The sequence below is a fragment of the Alligator sinensis genome, unplaced genomic scaffold, assembly GCF_000455745.1.
Source record: "Alligator sinensis unplaced genomic scaffold, ASM45574v1 scaffold203_1, whole genome shotgun sequence".
In the NCBI taxonomy this organism is placed as follows: domain Eukaryota; kingdom Metazoa; phylum Chordata; order Crocodylia; family Alligatoridae; genus Alligator; species Alligator sinensis.
This window is the reverse complement of record NW_005841949.1, coordinates 2210359-2226266: the sequence shown is the minus strand read 5'-3', so window position 1 is coordinate 2226266 and position 15908 is coordinate 2210359. Positions and strand designations below refer to the sequence as shown.

The window sequence follows — 15908 nt, the reverse complement described above, 5'->3', positions numbered from 1 at the left end:
TCTTGCTACTACATGTCCATATCAATGTAGTTTTATCACTTTTCTGATACAGGGCCCAATTTTCACACCTTGCTATTTTAATATGATATCACATTCCATATTGGATATGTAGATCGGTACCAGACAGCTCATGAGGTTAACCGTTGTAACAGATCCACAAACACATAAAACTAGGCCTGTGCAAATAGGGAAGTATTCAATTTGGACTTGGATTCAGCCAATCCAGAGGGCAGTGATCGAATTGGAGATTTGGATCACTGTCCCGAATCGGCGCCGATTCAGAGAGATTTGGAGATTCGGCCATAGACTATAATGGGGAATCACTGAAATACCTATAACTTTGTCATTTTTTGGCGGACTTGGATAAAAATTGCAGGACTGCTAGCCCCTTCTGGGGGCATGAAGCCTGTCAAATTTCAAGGAGATCGATGTAGGGGTTTCTGGAAAACTGAACCTCAAACTTCTGAAAGCTAAACTAGTGTTATGTGTGTGTCAAGGCAGATTTGGATGAAAACAGCAGGGATGGTACCCCTTCTGAGGGCAGGAGGCCTGCCAAGTTTCAAGAAGATAGGTACAGGGGTTCCTGGGAAACTGCACCTCAGGCTGCTGACAAGCAACACTCATGACATGGGTGACACTGTGTGTGTGTTAAGGCGCAGCAGGATGAAAACTGCAGGCATGCTAGGCCCTGCTGAGGCCATGGAGCCTGCCAGCTTTCAAGAAGATAGCTGCAGGGGTTTCTGGGAAACTGCACCTCAGGCTGCTGACAAGCAAAACTTGTGACATGGATGACACTGTGTGTGTGTTAAGGCGCGCCCTCACTGGCACTGGGGCCTCTACATGACACGGTAGTGTGCCCCAATGCGGCCTCCTCCTCCCCTACAGCCTCAGCTTGGCCCACCACTTTAAATGACAACAGGTAATAATAACTTAGTGAGCACTAGCACAGTAGCACCAACAGCATCTCAGGCAGCCAAACTGTCACAGACTAGAGCCTTTTTTTCCTTTCCTGCAGAAGCTTCTTCTCCAGCAGCTTCCAGACAATGCTCCCTGCCAGCCCCAGCTCTGGGGGTTAGATGTGCCCAGAGCCCTGCATCCTTCCGGTCAGGTACTAGAGGTGTTGGTCTAAGGACATGGCACTGGCAGACAAGGTCCTTTGGGTCAATCTAATCTGGTATCTTTTAGAAGACCAACTGAATAGTTAGAGAAATATATCTTAGCAAGCTTTTGTCACAACCCAAAGTTGTGGTTTTTTGTTGGGTTCTAAATGTAGGCATACGTGGTGGCTAGCTATTGGCTTGCTAGCCGTACAAAAGGCTTGGGTAGTTTCTGCCCAAGTCAGAGAGAGAGGAAACCTGGAGAGATACAGAACTCGCCAGGAGGAGGAGACTTCTCGCTGTGTGAAGATCTCCAAGCGATGTGGACCCTTGCGGACCCAACGCACCTTTCTTAAGCAGGCAACGGAGGTCTATTTAGCTTCTAGCCTCTCCCCGTCACCGAGCGCAATCCTAGACGTATCCCTATCCTATATACTCAATTTTCGAACCCACGGAGTCTTAACAGCTCCGGGGGACCTGGGAACCGAACAGAACCCACAGAGATTAAGTCACTCCGTGAGGAAAGAATTGCCGAACCCGCGGAGCCTAAACCACTCCAGGGTCAAAGAACCGAGTTTGTCAGAGTCCTCCAACGAGGATTCAAGCGGAGCTGCACCTGGAAAGCTGTCCAGCCTACACTGCGACCACCTTGGGTGTAAGTAAATAATCTTTTCAATCAACCATTACGCCTCCGTAACTGATTCTAGCTCGCGCGTGCCTTACCGCCCCGCGGTTTTCTTCGACCCCGTGTGCCCGGGCTGCTGGCCACAGTCCGCGTGCGCAAAGACGGGCCCGGCTCACACATGGCGAGGATGGGAGCGGGAGCCAGCCCGCACAGCTTTCAGGTTGAAAAACCCTTTATCAGGCTCAGGAAGCACCTGCCGTTGGTGTGTATGTGCTCTCCTGGATGGAAGGAATAAATAAAGAAGCCAGAGGCTGGCATGCAATGCAGGAAAGAAAGCCAGTCAGTGAAAATGGAAATGGAGGCGCCAGGGGGTGAGGAATAGGCTGGCAGGGGTGGGGAGGGGGGAATGTAGCAGCGCAGGTAAAAGTGTAGAGGTACCTGGGGAGTCAGATGTCCAGCAGGTTGTAGTGTGTCATAAATCCAATGTCTATATTGAGTCCATAAATTTCATAGGCCCAGCTGTGAAAAGTGATTTGTAAATTCCCTTTCAGGATCAGGCCTGAGAGACTGGAGACAGAGTGTTTTTTGGGGAGAAATGTGACCCCACAGGTGGTTGGGTATTCTTGTCTTTGATACATTCTGGTGTGCAGTTTGTGGGGGTACTGGGGATTGTTGGTAGGTTTTTGAGCTGTAGGAAGTTGGCTTCTGGTGATGAGGTTAGCGAGGTTCAGTGCTTGTTTGAATTTATAAACCACTTTTCACAGCCAGGCCTATGAACTTCACTTCATCAGCCTCCTAGGTAGTAAGTACAGAAATTCATGGACTCAATATAGACATTGGATTTATGACACACTACAATCTGCTGGATATCTGACTCCCAGGTACCTGTCCACTTTTACCTACTACATACCCCTTCCCCTGTACCCCAGCCTGTCTCACTCACACCCTGATGCCTCCATTTCCATTTTCACTGACTGGCTTTCTTGCCTGCATTGCATGCCAGCCACTGGCTTCTTTACTGTTGCTTCCATCCAGAAACAGCACACACACCAACTGCAGGTGCTTCCTCAGCCTGATAAAGGGGTTTTCAACCCAAAAGCTGGCATCCCAGGCAGCTAAGCTGAGCTCACCTGGAGCCTCACAACTGCACTGCAACCAACAAGCCTTAGGCCCATCAAAGACAAGACATTCCTGGGGCTGCCAGCAGTTCCACCAGGACTTCCTGACCCTGGCAGAGAGCAGTTTTAGTGGTCATGCCCAGGACATGGGGCCTCCTTCCCCATAGCCCTAGCCTATACCTCCAAGTTCATCCTGGCACAGAAGCTTAGCAGGGACACGTTCTTCCCCTGCTGGCTGGTGATGCAGTGAGTTCCCTCTCTGCTCTGAGAGCGGGGCATTAACTGGTTTAAACAAATAAAATGGAAATAGGTGCAGACGGAGTGAGGAGGGTGGCACTCACTCTGTCTGCAGCTGGAGCTTGGGGAGCCCTAGCAGTGGGAGGTTCACCTTGAAGAACACTAGCTGCTCCAGCAAACCAGGATCCAAGGAGGTGCGGTGGGGTGTCACAACATCCCCAGCAATGTTGAACACCCTCTCACTTGGAACACTGGTCGGTGGACAGGACAGGTGTTTGTGGGCAACTGTGGACAGACCCTGCCACATCTGGTTGTGGGTTGCCCAATAGGCCAAGGGGTCACATCGCAGCGGCTCCATGTCCTCAGCGAGATAGGTAGCCACCGAAGCCTTGGCGCTACCTGCCCAAGGCTGGGGTCTGGTGTATCTGGACCCCAACATTGAAGCTATGCTTTTGGTTCACATTGGCAGTGGCTGGCATGGAGGACACTGGCTGGTGCTGGGAGTGCTGGCACAGGAAAGTGAATCCTTCTCTTCCATATCCCCTCACACCTTGCCCTTTTCTCCCTGACTCTGTTGACCAGCACCTCCATCCAGTGATAGAGGATTTTGGTGCTGCCAGTGCACATGCTCTCCATCACTCTCAGGTTGCACATGTCTGCTAGTATGTGAAGTGTACTAGATCACAACAGATCCAGCCATTTCCTGATGCCCTCCTTCAGCTGCCTCACCAGTGCTGTATACCTGGTGACAGCAGTTTGCCCCAGCCAGGAACATTGATCCCCTGGAACTTCTCCATTTGGTTCTGAAGTTCCCTCGCTACGGGGATCACTTGGCTAAGGAGGGCATTGCCAGCACTGAGGGTTTCAGCGGCCTTGAGGAAGGGCTTAAGGACTGCTAACATCAGGTATGTGGAATTCCACCGAGTCTCCACATCCTGCATGATTTTGTGCTGTGGGATGCTCAGCTCTGCCTGTTTCTCCTGCAGTATCTTGGCCCCCTTTGTGCTGTGGTGGAAGTAGCCTACCATCTTCCTGAATTCTGAGCTGGGTGGTAGTGATGGCACGATCACCGGCAGCCCTATCCCCCTCCAAGGCCTTCCTGCATTCCTGACTATAAGATGCAGCTTGTGTGCCAAACAGTGGATGCTAACAAAGTTATGCATCATGGACGGCCTTGACCATATTGGCCCCACTATGGTGACCATGAACTCACGGGTGAGCTCTCCCTGTGCAACGAGCCACCCCTGCACCATGTGGTTCATGGCCACCATGGCCTTTGCCATGTGGCACACATCTATCACGCCGGCTTGAAGGAGAGCCCACCAACTGCCTGACTGTTCGCATCAGTGCCCTGTGAGGGAGAGGTAGGCATGATCTCCACCCCAGCTGCCCCAGATGTTGGAGGTGAAGTGCAAGGGTACCTGTGGCCCTGCCTTGCACAGCTCCTCCCTCAAGTACTCCCTGCATGCCTCATACAGGGAGGGCACCACCGTTCTGCTAAAGATGGTTTGTGCAGACACTTGGTAGGATGGGGCCACGAGTGCCATGAGCTGCCTGAACCCTGGCTGCTCAACTAAGGAGAAGGGCTGGCCATCCAGAGCAAGCATCTTCCCAATGCTCTGGGTGATCTCGCTTGCCCTTGCAATGCACCCCCTTTGTCTGCAGCTTTCTGCTTCTGCTTTGTGGAGACGGGGGCTTTGGAGCGAGCGGGGGACTTCCTTTTGGGCTCACTCCCACTGGTGCCAGGCTGACAAGGAAGGAGGGCAAGGGGGTGCTGCCTCCTGAGATGCAGCAGCATTGCCCTGGTGGTGAAGTGTTTTACCTCCTTGCCTCAGCTGATCTGCCTTTAGCAGTGCTGGCATATAGTAGGGCTGTAAAAAGCTTCAGTCCCTGATTCAGTTTGGTGGAGATTTGGCCCAGTTCAGTGGCCGAATCTCCAAATCCAAATTGAATCAGAACCCTGCGAGAGATGTGGAAAGATGCAGCAATTCAGACATAGACACAGCTTTAAATGTATTTTCTACATACCTCTAGGTAGCAGGCAGCTTGTCAAAACTGTGATGCTGGGGTGCATGGAGTGTCCCACAGAAGCGTGAGGAGCTTCCCAGCGTGCTTGGCGTGCTTGGCAGCAAACTCGTAAGTGGACCAGAAGCATTTCTGATCCATTTCCAGGTCCACTGGGGAGGCACAGTGCGGGTGTGTGGGGGGGGAATACCCCTGCGAGCTCCCTGGCAGACCTGGAAGTGGACCAGCAGTACTTGTGGTCCACTTCTGGGTTCACCGCTGAGCACGTGGAGGGCCCCCGAGCACTCCTGTGGGATGCTCCATGCGCCCCAGCATGGCAGCATTCACAAGCCGTGCTGATACCTCGAGGTATGTAGAAAAAACATTTAAAGATGTGTATGTGTCAGAATCGCTGATTCTCCTAATCAGCATCGAATCTTCAGATTTGGATTTGGCTGAATCGAATTAGAGACAGTGATCCTAATCAATGAATCAAATCACTGTCCCTGATTTGGGCTGAATTTGAATCCAAATCGAATAGGAGCCGCTTTGCACACCCTTAGCATATAGCATACTTGGGATCATCTGCCACCTCAAAATGATTCCATGTTACACTACTCCCACACCCCTTCTGGGTTGAGGGTGGGGATCCTGCCTTATTCCCCTCCTCAGCAGGCAGAGGCACAACAACAGGAGAAACTGACTCAGCTCAGCCACCTGCCTCCACAACCTCCTCTGAGATGCCTTCCTGAGAAGCAGACCTGGGTCTAGGGGAACTTCGAGGGATGTGGAGCACAAACTCAGATTCCCCCTTGGTCCCCAGAATTTCTTTAGCTAGGGTGCTCAGGTCCCCTGGTTTTAGATGGAGCTCCTCCTCTGGCAATGGGAGGCTCATGCTGGGAGATAAAATTGGGGTGGAGGAGACTGTCCTGCTGCTGGTGCCTATTTCTGGTGTTAGGGGAGTGGTGCAGGTGCAGGGACAGATACTGCTCCCAATTCTTTGCTGCCATTGGCAGCAGAAAACGCATGACTGCCAGGAAAGAGCATGTGTTTATGTTTGTGGGGGTGGGAGATGGAACTTGCAGCTCTAGCTCTCCCCTACCCCCTCTAGCCCCTTTCCTTCCCCTGCCAGAAGACCTGGTACCTGCCTTTCCAGCACACTTCATATTAATCTTTTCTGTGCTGGAAAATGTGTCTGTGTGCGTAACTAATTAATAATATATGTCGTCTTCTTCTCTGATGTATGACTGTGTCTGACTTCTGTGTTGTGTTTACTGTTGTGTGTGTAACTAATATCTCTTCTTCTTCTGTGACTGTCTGACTTCTGTGTTGTGTTTAATAATTTGAATCTCTATCTTACTTCTTCTGTGTTGTCTTTAGTCTGTATGTAACTATAACTAATAATAACTATATAGAATCTCTTCTTCTATGACTGCCTGACTTCTTCTGTGTTGTGTTCTATTTGATAATATCTGACTTCTTCTTCTATGATGTATGTGTGTGAGTGTGTGTGATGTATATGCTTCCCTGCACAGCGATGGATCACGCTGCCAGGGAAAACACAGATTTCTTTTTAAAAAGTGTTAAAAACTGCCCCCAAGAACAAATATAAATGGAAAGAAATGGATTGGATAGAGATAAGTAGAGGGATTCTAGTATCCAATCCTTTCCAAGAACTGAAAATAGCAGGAAACTGACTAGGTAGGAAGCCAAGCCAGTCCAATACCCTTCAGACACTGTTGCTCAGGCAGAAACAGCTCACAAAAGGCACAGAAAGTCTGCAGACGGAGGCTTATATGCTGTTTCTATGTCCCTCCCCCCGAGCACTGTGATTGGAAGGGGACTCAGGGAAAGATCACAGTCACTGGCCAGCTAGAGATGTCAGTCTTCCCCTCCCTGCTCCCCCTCCCTCTTCTCAGTTTCTGTTTTCCTGAAAGACTGTCTTCTGAATCTCTGAATCTTTTCCGAATCGATTAGGAGTTTTTTCTTCTTCTCCCGATTCGATTAGGATTTGGTGATTTGGCCTCCAAATCAGGCTGAATTTTCTCTGAATCGAATCGTGGACCAAAGCTTCGCACACCCCTACATAAAACCTCATTGTTGTCTTTAAGGTTCACTCTATGTAGGCTGCCTACTGGTGATGGGAGCTGGAACACAGATCCCTTTGCTTCTGGTCCTTGAGCTAAAGAATCCCTTTTATTTGTGAGTAAATTGTGAGGACCTATGATGCTGGTATGGATAAAAACTGACTTAAATGGAAAATTAAAAATAAGATTTACTTAAATTTAATATATTTTTCTTTTAGAAATTAATATACTTAAAATTAGGTTGTAAATTATGACAATGTATGTTGAGACGTCTGTTCATTATTGTCTATTACAGTAGTCTGCAATGCTTTCTGGCGGCAGGCAAGAATGACCCAGCTTGGTTCTGAGGCAGGCCAGTACTAGGACCTGGCTACTGCTGTGGCTTCTCTCTACAATCTGTCCAAGGCACAGCATGGGTGAAGCTCTCAGGCACTCAGCTGCAGCACTGTGAGGCATGGTGTAAGGTAGTGGGTAAAGAACCTCACCACTGAACACTGCCAAAACCCTGAGCTCAGGTGCAGGATGCCTCCATCTGATATTGGGATCTTTCAATTGGGATCTGAATTATTTTAAATTAAGATACATTTTAAATGCTTGCTACCAAAGCTTTTAAAAAAGTGAAAACACTGTACTGATGGAAATCACTAGCTAAGCGCTTGGAACCCCCATTTGTTGAAATCATAAACCAGCTGTTAATTGCAGTAAAATTATCTGTGGGTGTAAAGAGAATATTTATTCATTTCCATTTATTAAAATAGTTCTATTCAGTAACTAATTAATTCAAAGTTGAGAAACCAGTTGGGAGGTGAAAAAGCAGGAAAGTTTGTTTTCCTCTTGTAATCTACAAATAAAAACTAATTATGAGGAGATGAGACCTACTAGCTTTGAAATCTTGAAGGATATGGTGATCAGAAACTATTCAATTCACTGACTACAGATAATTCTACCTTTGTTTAATAAATCAGCTAATTTTAAATGCAAAAACCATTTTGATCAAATTATTTTTCTTATGCATCCATTATATTAAAAGTAGCTGTATTTAAGTAATGAAAAACAAATAATTTAAAAATGTGCAGTTTTAATTAGATCTTACTTTCCATCCAAATGCAGATAGACCCAAATCATGCATAAAAAGTAATCATGCAGTAAATAAGAAATGTGTCATTTATCATTTTCTAACGTAATAAACATATAAGAAGTAAAGAATCTGAATAAATGTATGTTAAGCCACATGACTGTTTACATTCAGATACAGGATAAATTATATGTATAAATTACTAAATTGTATAAATGCAAAATAAGATTCAAACAGACAATTTACAATGAAGTTTCTTGTTTTAAATCACACTGACTATAAGCCATCTATAGCAGTGGTTCTCAACCTTTGGTACCTTACATACCCCTTGCCGATCGACATGGCAAAAGCAAAATCGGAAGTCCCCAGTCTTTAGTTTAAAGACTCCAGTGCCTGTCATTGAGACATCTAAAATCTTAAACAAAATTTGCTCCTTGCAAACATTTCATATCCTGCAGCTAGACAGCATGGCAGAATTCCATTACCCATTACACACCCCAAGGGCAGTTTTCTAGCCATGTAAGTAGCATTTTTGGCACAAATAAATAATTTGTGGTTCTATTACCCATGCACTATGGGTGAATACATATCCACACATCTACTGAGAATGTGTAGCAAGCTGTACTATGTATGTGGCTAAGTACAGACAGTCAAAAAGCCTGAGGCTGAAACAATTCAGCCTTTGCAGGTTAGTCCAAGCTGCACCTTTTAAAATTCAAACAGAAATGACATTTACCTTTGATTCAGGAAATGCAACCACATGCCTGCAGTGGCTTAGGTCAGAAGCCATGGGGTGCTAGAGCACGCCTCTCTGGCACATGGCCAGCACAGGTTGCGTGTTCGCGTCTTCTTCCTGCTGCCCTCAAGGTCTCTGGGATTTGCAGTCCAAAATTACAGCACCAGCACTCTGCAGGGTTGCTCATCACTTCCTCTTCCTCTCCCTCTTCCTCTTCCTGCTTCCAGATGGCTTTGGGATTTGTAGTCCACAGTTGCAGCTAGAAGTAAGTTTGAGGGTGGGGGAAGGGGTGTTTAACTCCCCTCCCTGACCCCAGACACCAGCCAGCATTTGCCTGGTGGTGGGGGGGCGGGCAGTCCCCCCTATAGACTGGGCTGCATCCCCAGCTTGGCTTGCCCGCCTCCGCATCCCCACCTTGTCAGCCAACCCTCACTGCTCTAGCTAGGGAGCAGATGGGCAAGGCCATCCCTGCTTTCTGGAGCAGACAGCATAGTCCAGCCCAGGGCTGCAAAGCATGCTGGGATGCTGGGGGACTCTGATTTAACTTGAACCAGGACGGGATCTGGGACAGAAGTTTCATAAACTGGTTTGACCCAAATCAGTTAAGTCTGATACTCCATTCAACCAGGTTTATCTTAAACCAGTTTTGGCCATTTTGAAACTGGTTTGTGTGCACTGAGTTTCTATTACAGGTTTAAACCAGTTTCTGATCACTTAAACCAGTTTATGTGTAACTTCTGTCCCTAGCCTGTGTGTACCTGAGCATGAGTCCATGGGCATGGGGCTGGGAGGGGAGTGGGGAGAAGTGGAGGGAGAACCTTCCTGTGCTTTAGCTATGACAGTTGAGTGGTTTGGGCACTTGCACAGGAAGCATGAGACCCAGGTTTTAGGCTTTACTCTAAAGTTTGGAATTGTATCTCTCTAAGTCACAGGCTAGGCTAGGCAGTCTCTAACCTTCCTTTTCAAACTATGTCTCCCCACTTTGTATTTAATATTCATTGCATAAAATGAATGGAGAATAACAGAAAAGTTTCTGTCCCACTGTGAGCAAGTCCAGACTCGAACCTAGCACCTGCTCCCTTCTAGAACAACTTGCATATTACTGAGTCACACACCCCTTAACATGTTTTCTTCTACCTGGCCCTGCATGATCGCCAGGGATCCTGGTTCTCTCTATTTAAAAACTGCAAATTCTCTGTTAAACCCCCACCCCCAAATTCTCTAATTAACAACAACAATTCCATATTTTTCTGCCATTTAAATGAAACACCACTATACATGTAGGTATCAATTTAACACAATGTTTTATTGATATATAAAGCAATTTGGAAGCCTACCAGTGCCTCAGTCATTATAAATACAATACATTCTAAATACCTATATATTCTGGTGTTTGATTTTGGGTGTTTTATCATGCAGAATCAGAGCTCCCCCTGTCCCCTTCACTCACCAGGATGGAGGTCCAGCTGTAGTTGTTCCCCGTGGTGCTTTGTAGGGGTGTGCAAAATGGGCCCTATTCAATTCAGATTTGGCCTGAATTGGGGACAGTGATTCGATTAGTTGATTTGGGTCACTGTCCCCGATTCAATTCGGCCAAATCTGAAGATTGGATGCTAATTTGGAGAATCAGTGATTCAGACATAGACGTAGTTTTAAATGTTTTTTCTACATACCTCGAGGTACTAGGCACTGCTCGTGAATGCTGCGATGCTGGGGGAGATGGGGCGTCCCACAGGAGCACGGGGACCCCCGCGTGCTTGGCGGCAAACCCAGAAGTGGACTGGAAGTACTTCTGGTCCACTTCTGGGTCCACTGGGGAGTATGCAGGGGCCCCCCCGTACCCCCCTGGCTCGGAAATCAGACATGGGGGGACCCTGGGTGCCCCCCTGGCCCAGAAGGCACCAGTCGCTGAGCTGGGAGGGTGTGGGGGTCCCTCCTGCACGCTCTCCAGTGGACCCAGAAGTGAACTGGAAGTGCTTCTGGTCCACTTCTGGGTCTGCTGCCGAGTGCACTGGGGAGCCCCCCGTGCTTCTGTGGGACACCCCATGTGCCCCAACATCGCAGCATTCACGAGCCACCTGCTACCTAGAGGTATGTAGAAAAAACACTTAAAATTGTGTCTATGTCTGAATCTCTGAATCTTTCTGAATCTCTCTGAATCGATTTGGAGGGTTCCAATTCGATTAAAAAAAGATTAAAGGGTCCTCTGATTCGATTTGGATTTAGAGATTTGGTCACCAAATTGAGCCGAATGTTCACCGAATCAAATCAGGGACCGAAGCTTCACCCAGCCCTAGTGCTTTGTGGTGGTGTGCAACTCTGATATGCTGGTGCGCTGCCCCTGCCCAAATGCTGTTGCCTCTCACTCCCAAGCCACAGCCTCCCTGAGCCCTGCCAGTGCCCCTCACTCCTGACTCTCAGCCCCCTGGCCCTGCTAGTGCCGCTCATCCCAACCCACAGTCCCCCTGACCTGCCCCCAGGCCATGCTGTTGCCCCTCACTCCTGACCCATAGCTCCTTGGCCCTGTCAGTGCCCCTTACTCCTAACCCATAGTCCCCCACCCCCCTGGGCCATGCTGGTGCTCCTCACTCCCAACCCGCAGCCCTTGTCCCCACCAGTCCCCTCACTCCTGACCCATAGTCACCCGCCCCCTTGGTGCTCTTCACTCCAAGCTACAGCCCCCCCAACACCGCCAGTGCCCTGGGCTGGGGGCTCCTGCGCAGTGCCAGGTAGCCTGGCCATGCCTCCCCCGCCTCCAAGGCAGCATCTCCCAGCCACCCTGCTCCTACCAATGGTCCAGCCACACAGCTCCCTGCTGCCCCTAAAAGGCCTCCCTGCCCCCCCAGTGGCAATGTGTAGGGGGTGCACCCCCTGAGATCGCCGGTGCACCCCCTGACCGGCCACACTCACTGCTTAGGCGCTGGGCGGGGGGACGGGTGGGAGCGTCAGTGCCCTCCCTGCAAGCACTGGCCAGGGAGGGGAGCGCTGTGGCTCTCCCAGAAGTGACCGCAGCCACTTCCGGAAGTGGCCACAGAGATTGGCTGCAGCTTTTGGCTGTCTTGTGATCAGTTGTGGGCCCCACCCCCGGTCAGTGAGTTCACCCCCCTGGTTGCTGACTGGTTGCTGGGGGGGACGGGGGGGCACGTGGCCCCCTAAGGCAGCTCCAGTCGCCCATACTGTCCCCTTTTCTCACTGGAGGGGCAGGTGCCTCCCCCCACCCCCTTGCCCTGTTGCACCTGCAGTCCCAGTGCCTGGACATCTTCCCGCAGCACCAGCAGGCACTTCTATACAACTATCCCCTCTATACACCCCTGCCGCACAAACACACACACAAGCCCAACCCCTTCCCTCTCCACAACATCCTGTACAGTCCCCAAGTCCTGGCCCTCCAACCACCTGCCATAGGCTTACCTGCATCTAGCTGCCAGAGCTGCTCCCACCACCCTGCCTGGCTCTGTGTGTGTGTGTGTGTGTGTGTGTTTTGGCACCCCCTGACCATGGTGCCCTGGGAGGTTGCCCACATCACCCACCCCTAAGACCCAGCTCTGCCACTGGGTGAAAGAGACTAGAACCAACTTCCTGAGTGAACAGCCTAACAAGTCAGCTACTGGGGCTAAAAACACCTTCTGCCATCTAACCCTGGGTCATGAGCTTTGCCCATGCAGAATTTTGTGACCTACATATGCAGCAGTGTACCTGCCTGGTCAGCACATAGACTAGTAGCTCTGTGCATGTTTATGTATCCACACTGCAGAGGTAACAGAATCAGAAACTGCATAAGTGCCAAAAACACCACTTCTGCAGCTAGGAAATTGGCATTGGTGCACATAAAGGGTAACAGAATTCTGCCTTATAGGCTCAAGAAATCAACCACCTCTGTGGAAATTTCCTGCCTCCCCTTCCCAGCAGAATGCTGTGCCTATTGAATACACACCATGCTGATGGCATATCCTTCATAAACGTGGAAACGTCCTTGCATGCATACACATGGCTTTCCACTCAGGTCCCCAAACACCAGTCTGCCAGCGTGTCCCGGTACTGAAACAATTAACAAAGCGTTACTTGCATCAAGATTCTTGGTTTCAGAAAGTTACGATGGCTGGTGATTATACAGTACAGCAGAACCTTGCAGTGAAAAGATGGGGGCCTATAGTTAGATTTGTGCATTTATATTCAGGGACCTTAAATAAATGTCCTGTTTTCCCCCATGCTCTCTCCCTTCCATCTATGTGCGTAGCCACTGGAATCTTCTTCAGGGTGTTAACTTCTGACCTTAAAGTAACAACAGCAAATTCTGTCTTCATGGGTCATTCACCCTTTGGCCTCATAGCCAATAAGACAGCCAGCCAATGCAAATTACAATAGTTTTTGTGCTGCTGACACTCGCCCAATAGCAACTAGGCTGAGAAGAAATGTTTTCTCACAAAACAACAAAGAATTAGCAACATGGTAAAAACTTTTGGTGACTAAAACCAAGACTAAATTTGAACTGATGAAATGCTCTTATATTCCCAATTTTCTGAGTCAACCAGTAAGGCCTTTCTTTTCGTTTATGAATATAATTTGCTTAAGGGGGTGGACACAATTGTTGACATATGATTTAGCTTTTGGTACTGATGACACAGGGTTAAGGTCTATGTTAATGGTATACAAACTGTAGGTAGAACGTGGACTTGAGGATGTCTTTCATTGTTGATGGATAGTTTAGGACAGGATGCCAAGTCAAGAGAAGAACAAGGAGGTGATATACACGTGATGACATCTTGTTTGATGTAGAGACTAGTACACAGAGATGATTTTATGCTTTGATGCATGCTGTTGATGGATATAACTGAGTTACTACCAATAAGCAGTTGGGTAATGCTAACCTGTGCTCTGTGGGAAGTAAGGGATGTCCTCATATGGAAAGACAGTCTTGTTATGTAGAGTGTCCGCCAGAGCTCCCAGTCCTGAACCACAGATGATGCCGATCTTTGGACGCTGAGTAGTATGAGCTAGTAGCCAATCAGCTGTTTCCTTATATAGCTCATACTGATTTCTGCAGAAGAAGTCAATGACAGTTTATCAGCCCAACAACTGGAATAAGCTTCAGCCTGTACACTCCCTCAGGGCTTGCAAAAGAAAATTAGTCTTCAGTCAGGACCAGAACAACACTAGAGTTCTGTTCCTATTAGTTGCCTCCCTTCAGCTACCATTCCATACCTCTGTTCTATTTCTGGCTCTGCCCCTGCCTTGCTCAGTGGCCTTGAGCAAATCACTTGACTTCTAAGTACCAGTTTCACCATATGGAAAAAGGACATAATGATATCTGTATCACAGAGGTGTTGTGAGGCTTAATTCATTCATGTTTGCAAAGTGCTTTGGGCTTTTGAGTTGCTCTTGATGTGTAAATATATCAGTCTGAGAAATTCCAAATGGTGTTCAGTTGCATGTTAATGCCTAATGTATTATGTTAAAAACTGTGGATAAGAGACTTTGTCTATAGACATCCTCCTATTAAAGGGTATGGATGATGCCCTTTGTCTATGCTTGGGTGTGTCTGAAGGGCTTTTAAAGATGTGTCTGATCTTCATAGCTGTTGAGTGCTCTCAGTTGATGACTCCAACCAAATTTGTGGGTGCCTGGCCCTTTTGAAAATTAGACTCATTATGGCTACCTTATGCACAATGTCTTCAGAAGCTGGGATGATTGTGCAAGACCTTCTCACTCCTATCTTGTGTTGTGGGGACAGTAATGTATACCCACAATTTAGCCCTCTGTGAAAGACTTAAGCTAGCATAAACCAAGAGCCAAACTAAAACTAGAACACAGGACTCCTGGCTTCCAGACCTTGAACTGTCAGCAAAAGATCTTATTTCTCCCTGTGGTTACTACTATAATGCCAGCTAACCCCATGATATATATGTGCATTATGTAGCTTCATCCTTCTCAGTTACTTATTTCAAAAAGCAAAAGCAAAAAGCACCCTAGGGGAATGTACAGTCGTTCATTCTTGTAAGAGTTTCTCTCACAAGGGAAATCATAGGTGTCAACCTGGAAGACCTTTCTCCTGGAGAGGGCATGTTTAACCTGGAAGAAATGGAACGAATGCTTGTATGCTTCTAGTTTCAACTGGGATACCAGTGATTCTCTTGGTAGAAACTGTGGTGGGAGAAATCTCCCTAAGGTTCGTTGTCTAGCTGTAATTTGATAGACAGACAACACGGGTAAAGACAGACAGCTGTTTATTTGCTCGAGCAAAGACCATAATGTAAGCAAAAGGCAAAATGGCCCCCCCCTAAAGGGTGAGGCGATCTTTTATACTTATTATAATAAGGCAAGACTTATAGAGTTAACAAAAAAGCAATATTTGGGCGGTGTTTTATAAATCTTTGTAACAGCATATTTTTATTAAGCTGAACTAGCACTTTTTCAAAAGCTAAAAGTTAAGTAACAGTAACTTTATAATAAGTTAGCAAAATCTTATATAGTAGTAGATACTTCTCAAGGACACAACCACTGCACCCAGAACAATGGCTTCCCTGTCTCATCTTATTTCTTGCTGTAGCTGATTTTTTAGCACACAGACATAGATCCACTTTTTAACTCAGAAAATGCTTAATACAGTTAAAATGATTACTTGACACAAGCAAAGGCTTAGCTATCATTCTGCCTTGTGGTCAGCTGCATTGTTAGGCCACAGGTTATGCCTTGTATTCAGCTATAAAGCTAATATTTTTTAATAATCCAAATGATTGTTAACCTAACAGTATGCTATCAGAAAACTATTTTATTTCAGGGTAATAATAAACCTGCGCACTATAATTCCTCCCTTTGTTTTAATTTTTCAGAGGAAATTTTGGAACACACTTTTAGGTATTTAACTTTTTGTGGGGTTAGGTTTTGATGATTGATGCTGGATATTTGTATAAACTGACCATATATTTTTA

At 47.5% G+C, this 15908-nt stretch overlaps 1 protein-coding gene across 1 annotated transcript in view; it reads right to left on the bottom strand.

The window, feature by feature from the left end:
• The window catches only part of LOC102367760 (purine nucleoside phosphorylase-like), a 32380-nt gene that overhangs the window by 10152 nt on the left and 6320 nt on the right, over positions 1 to 15908 (bottom strand). The window contains exons 2-3 of the mRNA XM_025199798.1: positions 13848 to 14017; positions 12914 to 13017 (exon numbers count right to left, since the gene is read on the bottom strand). Of these exons, the coding sequence (XP_025055583.1) occupies positions 12914 to 13017; positions 13848 to 14017 (274 nt within the window). The remainder of the gene's footprint in view (positions 1 to 12913; positions 13018 to 13847; positions 14018 to 15908) is intronic.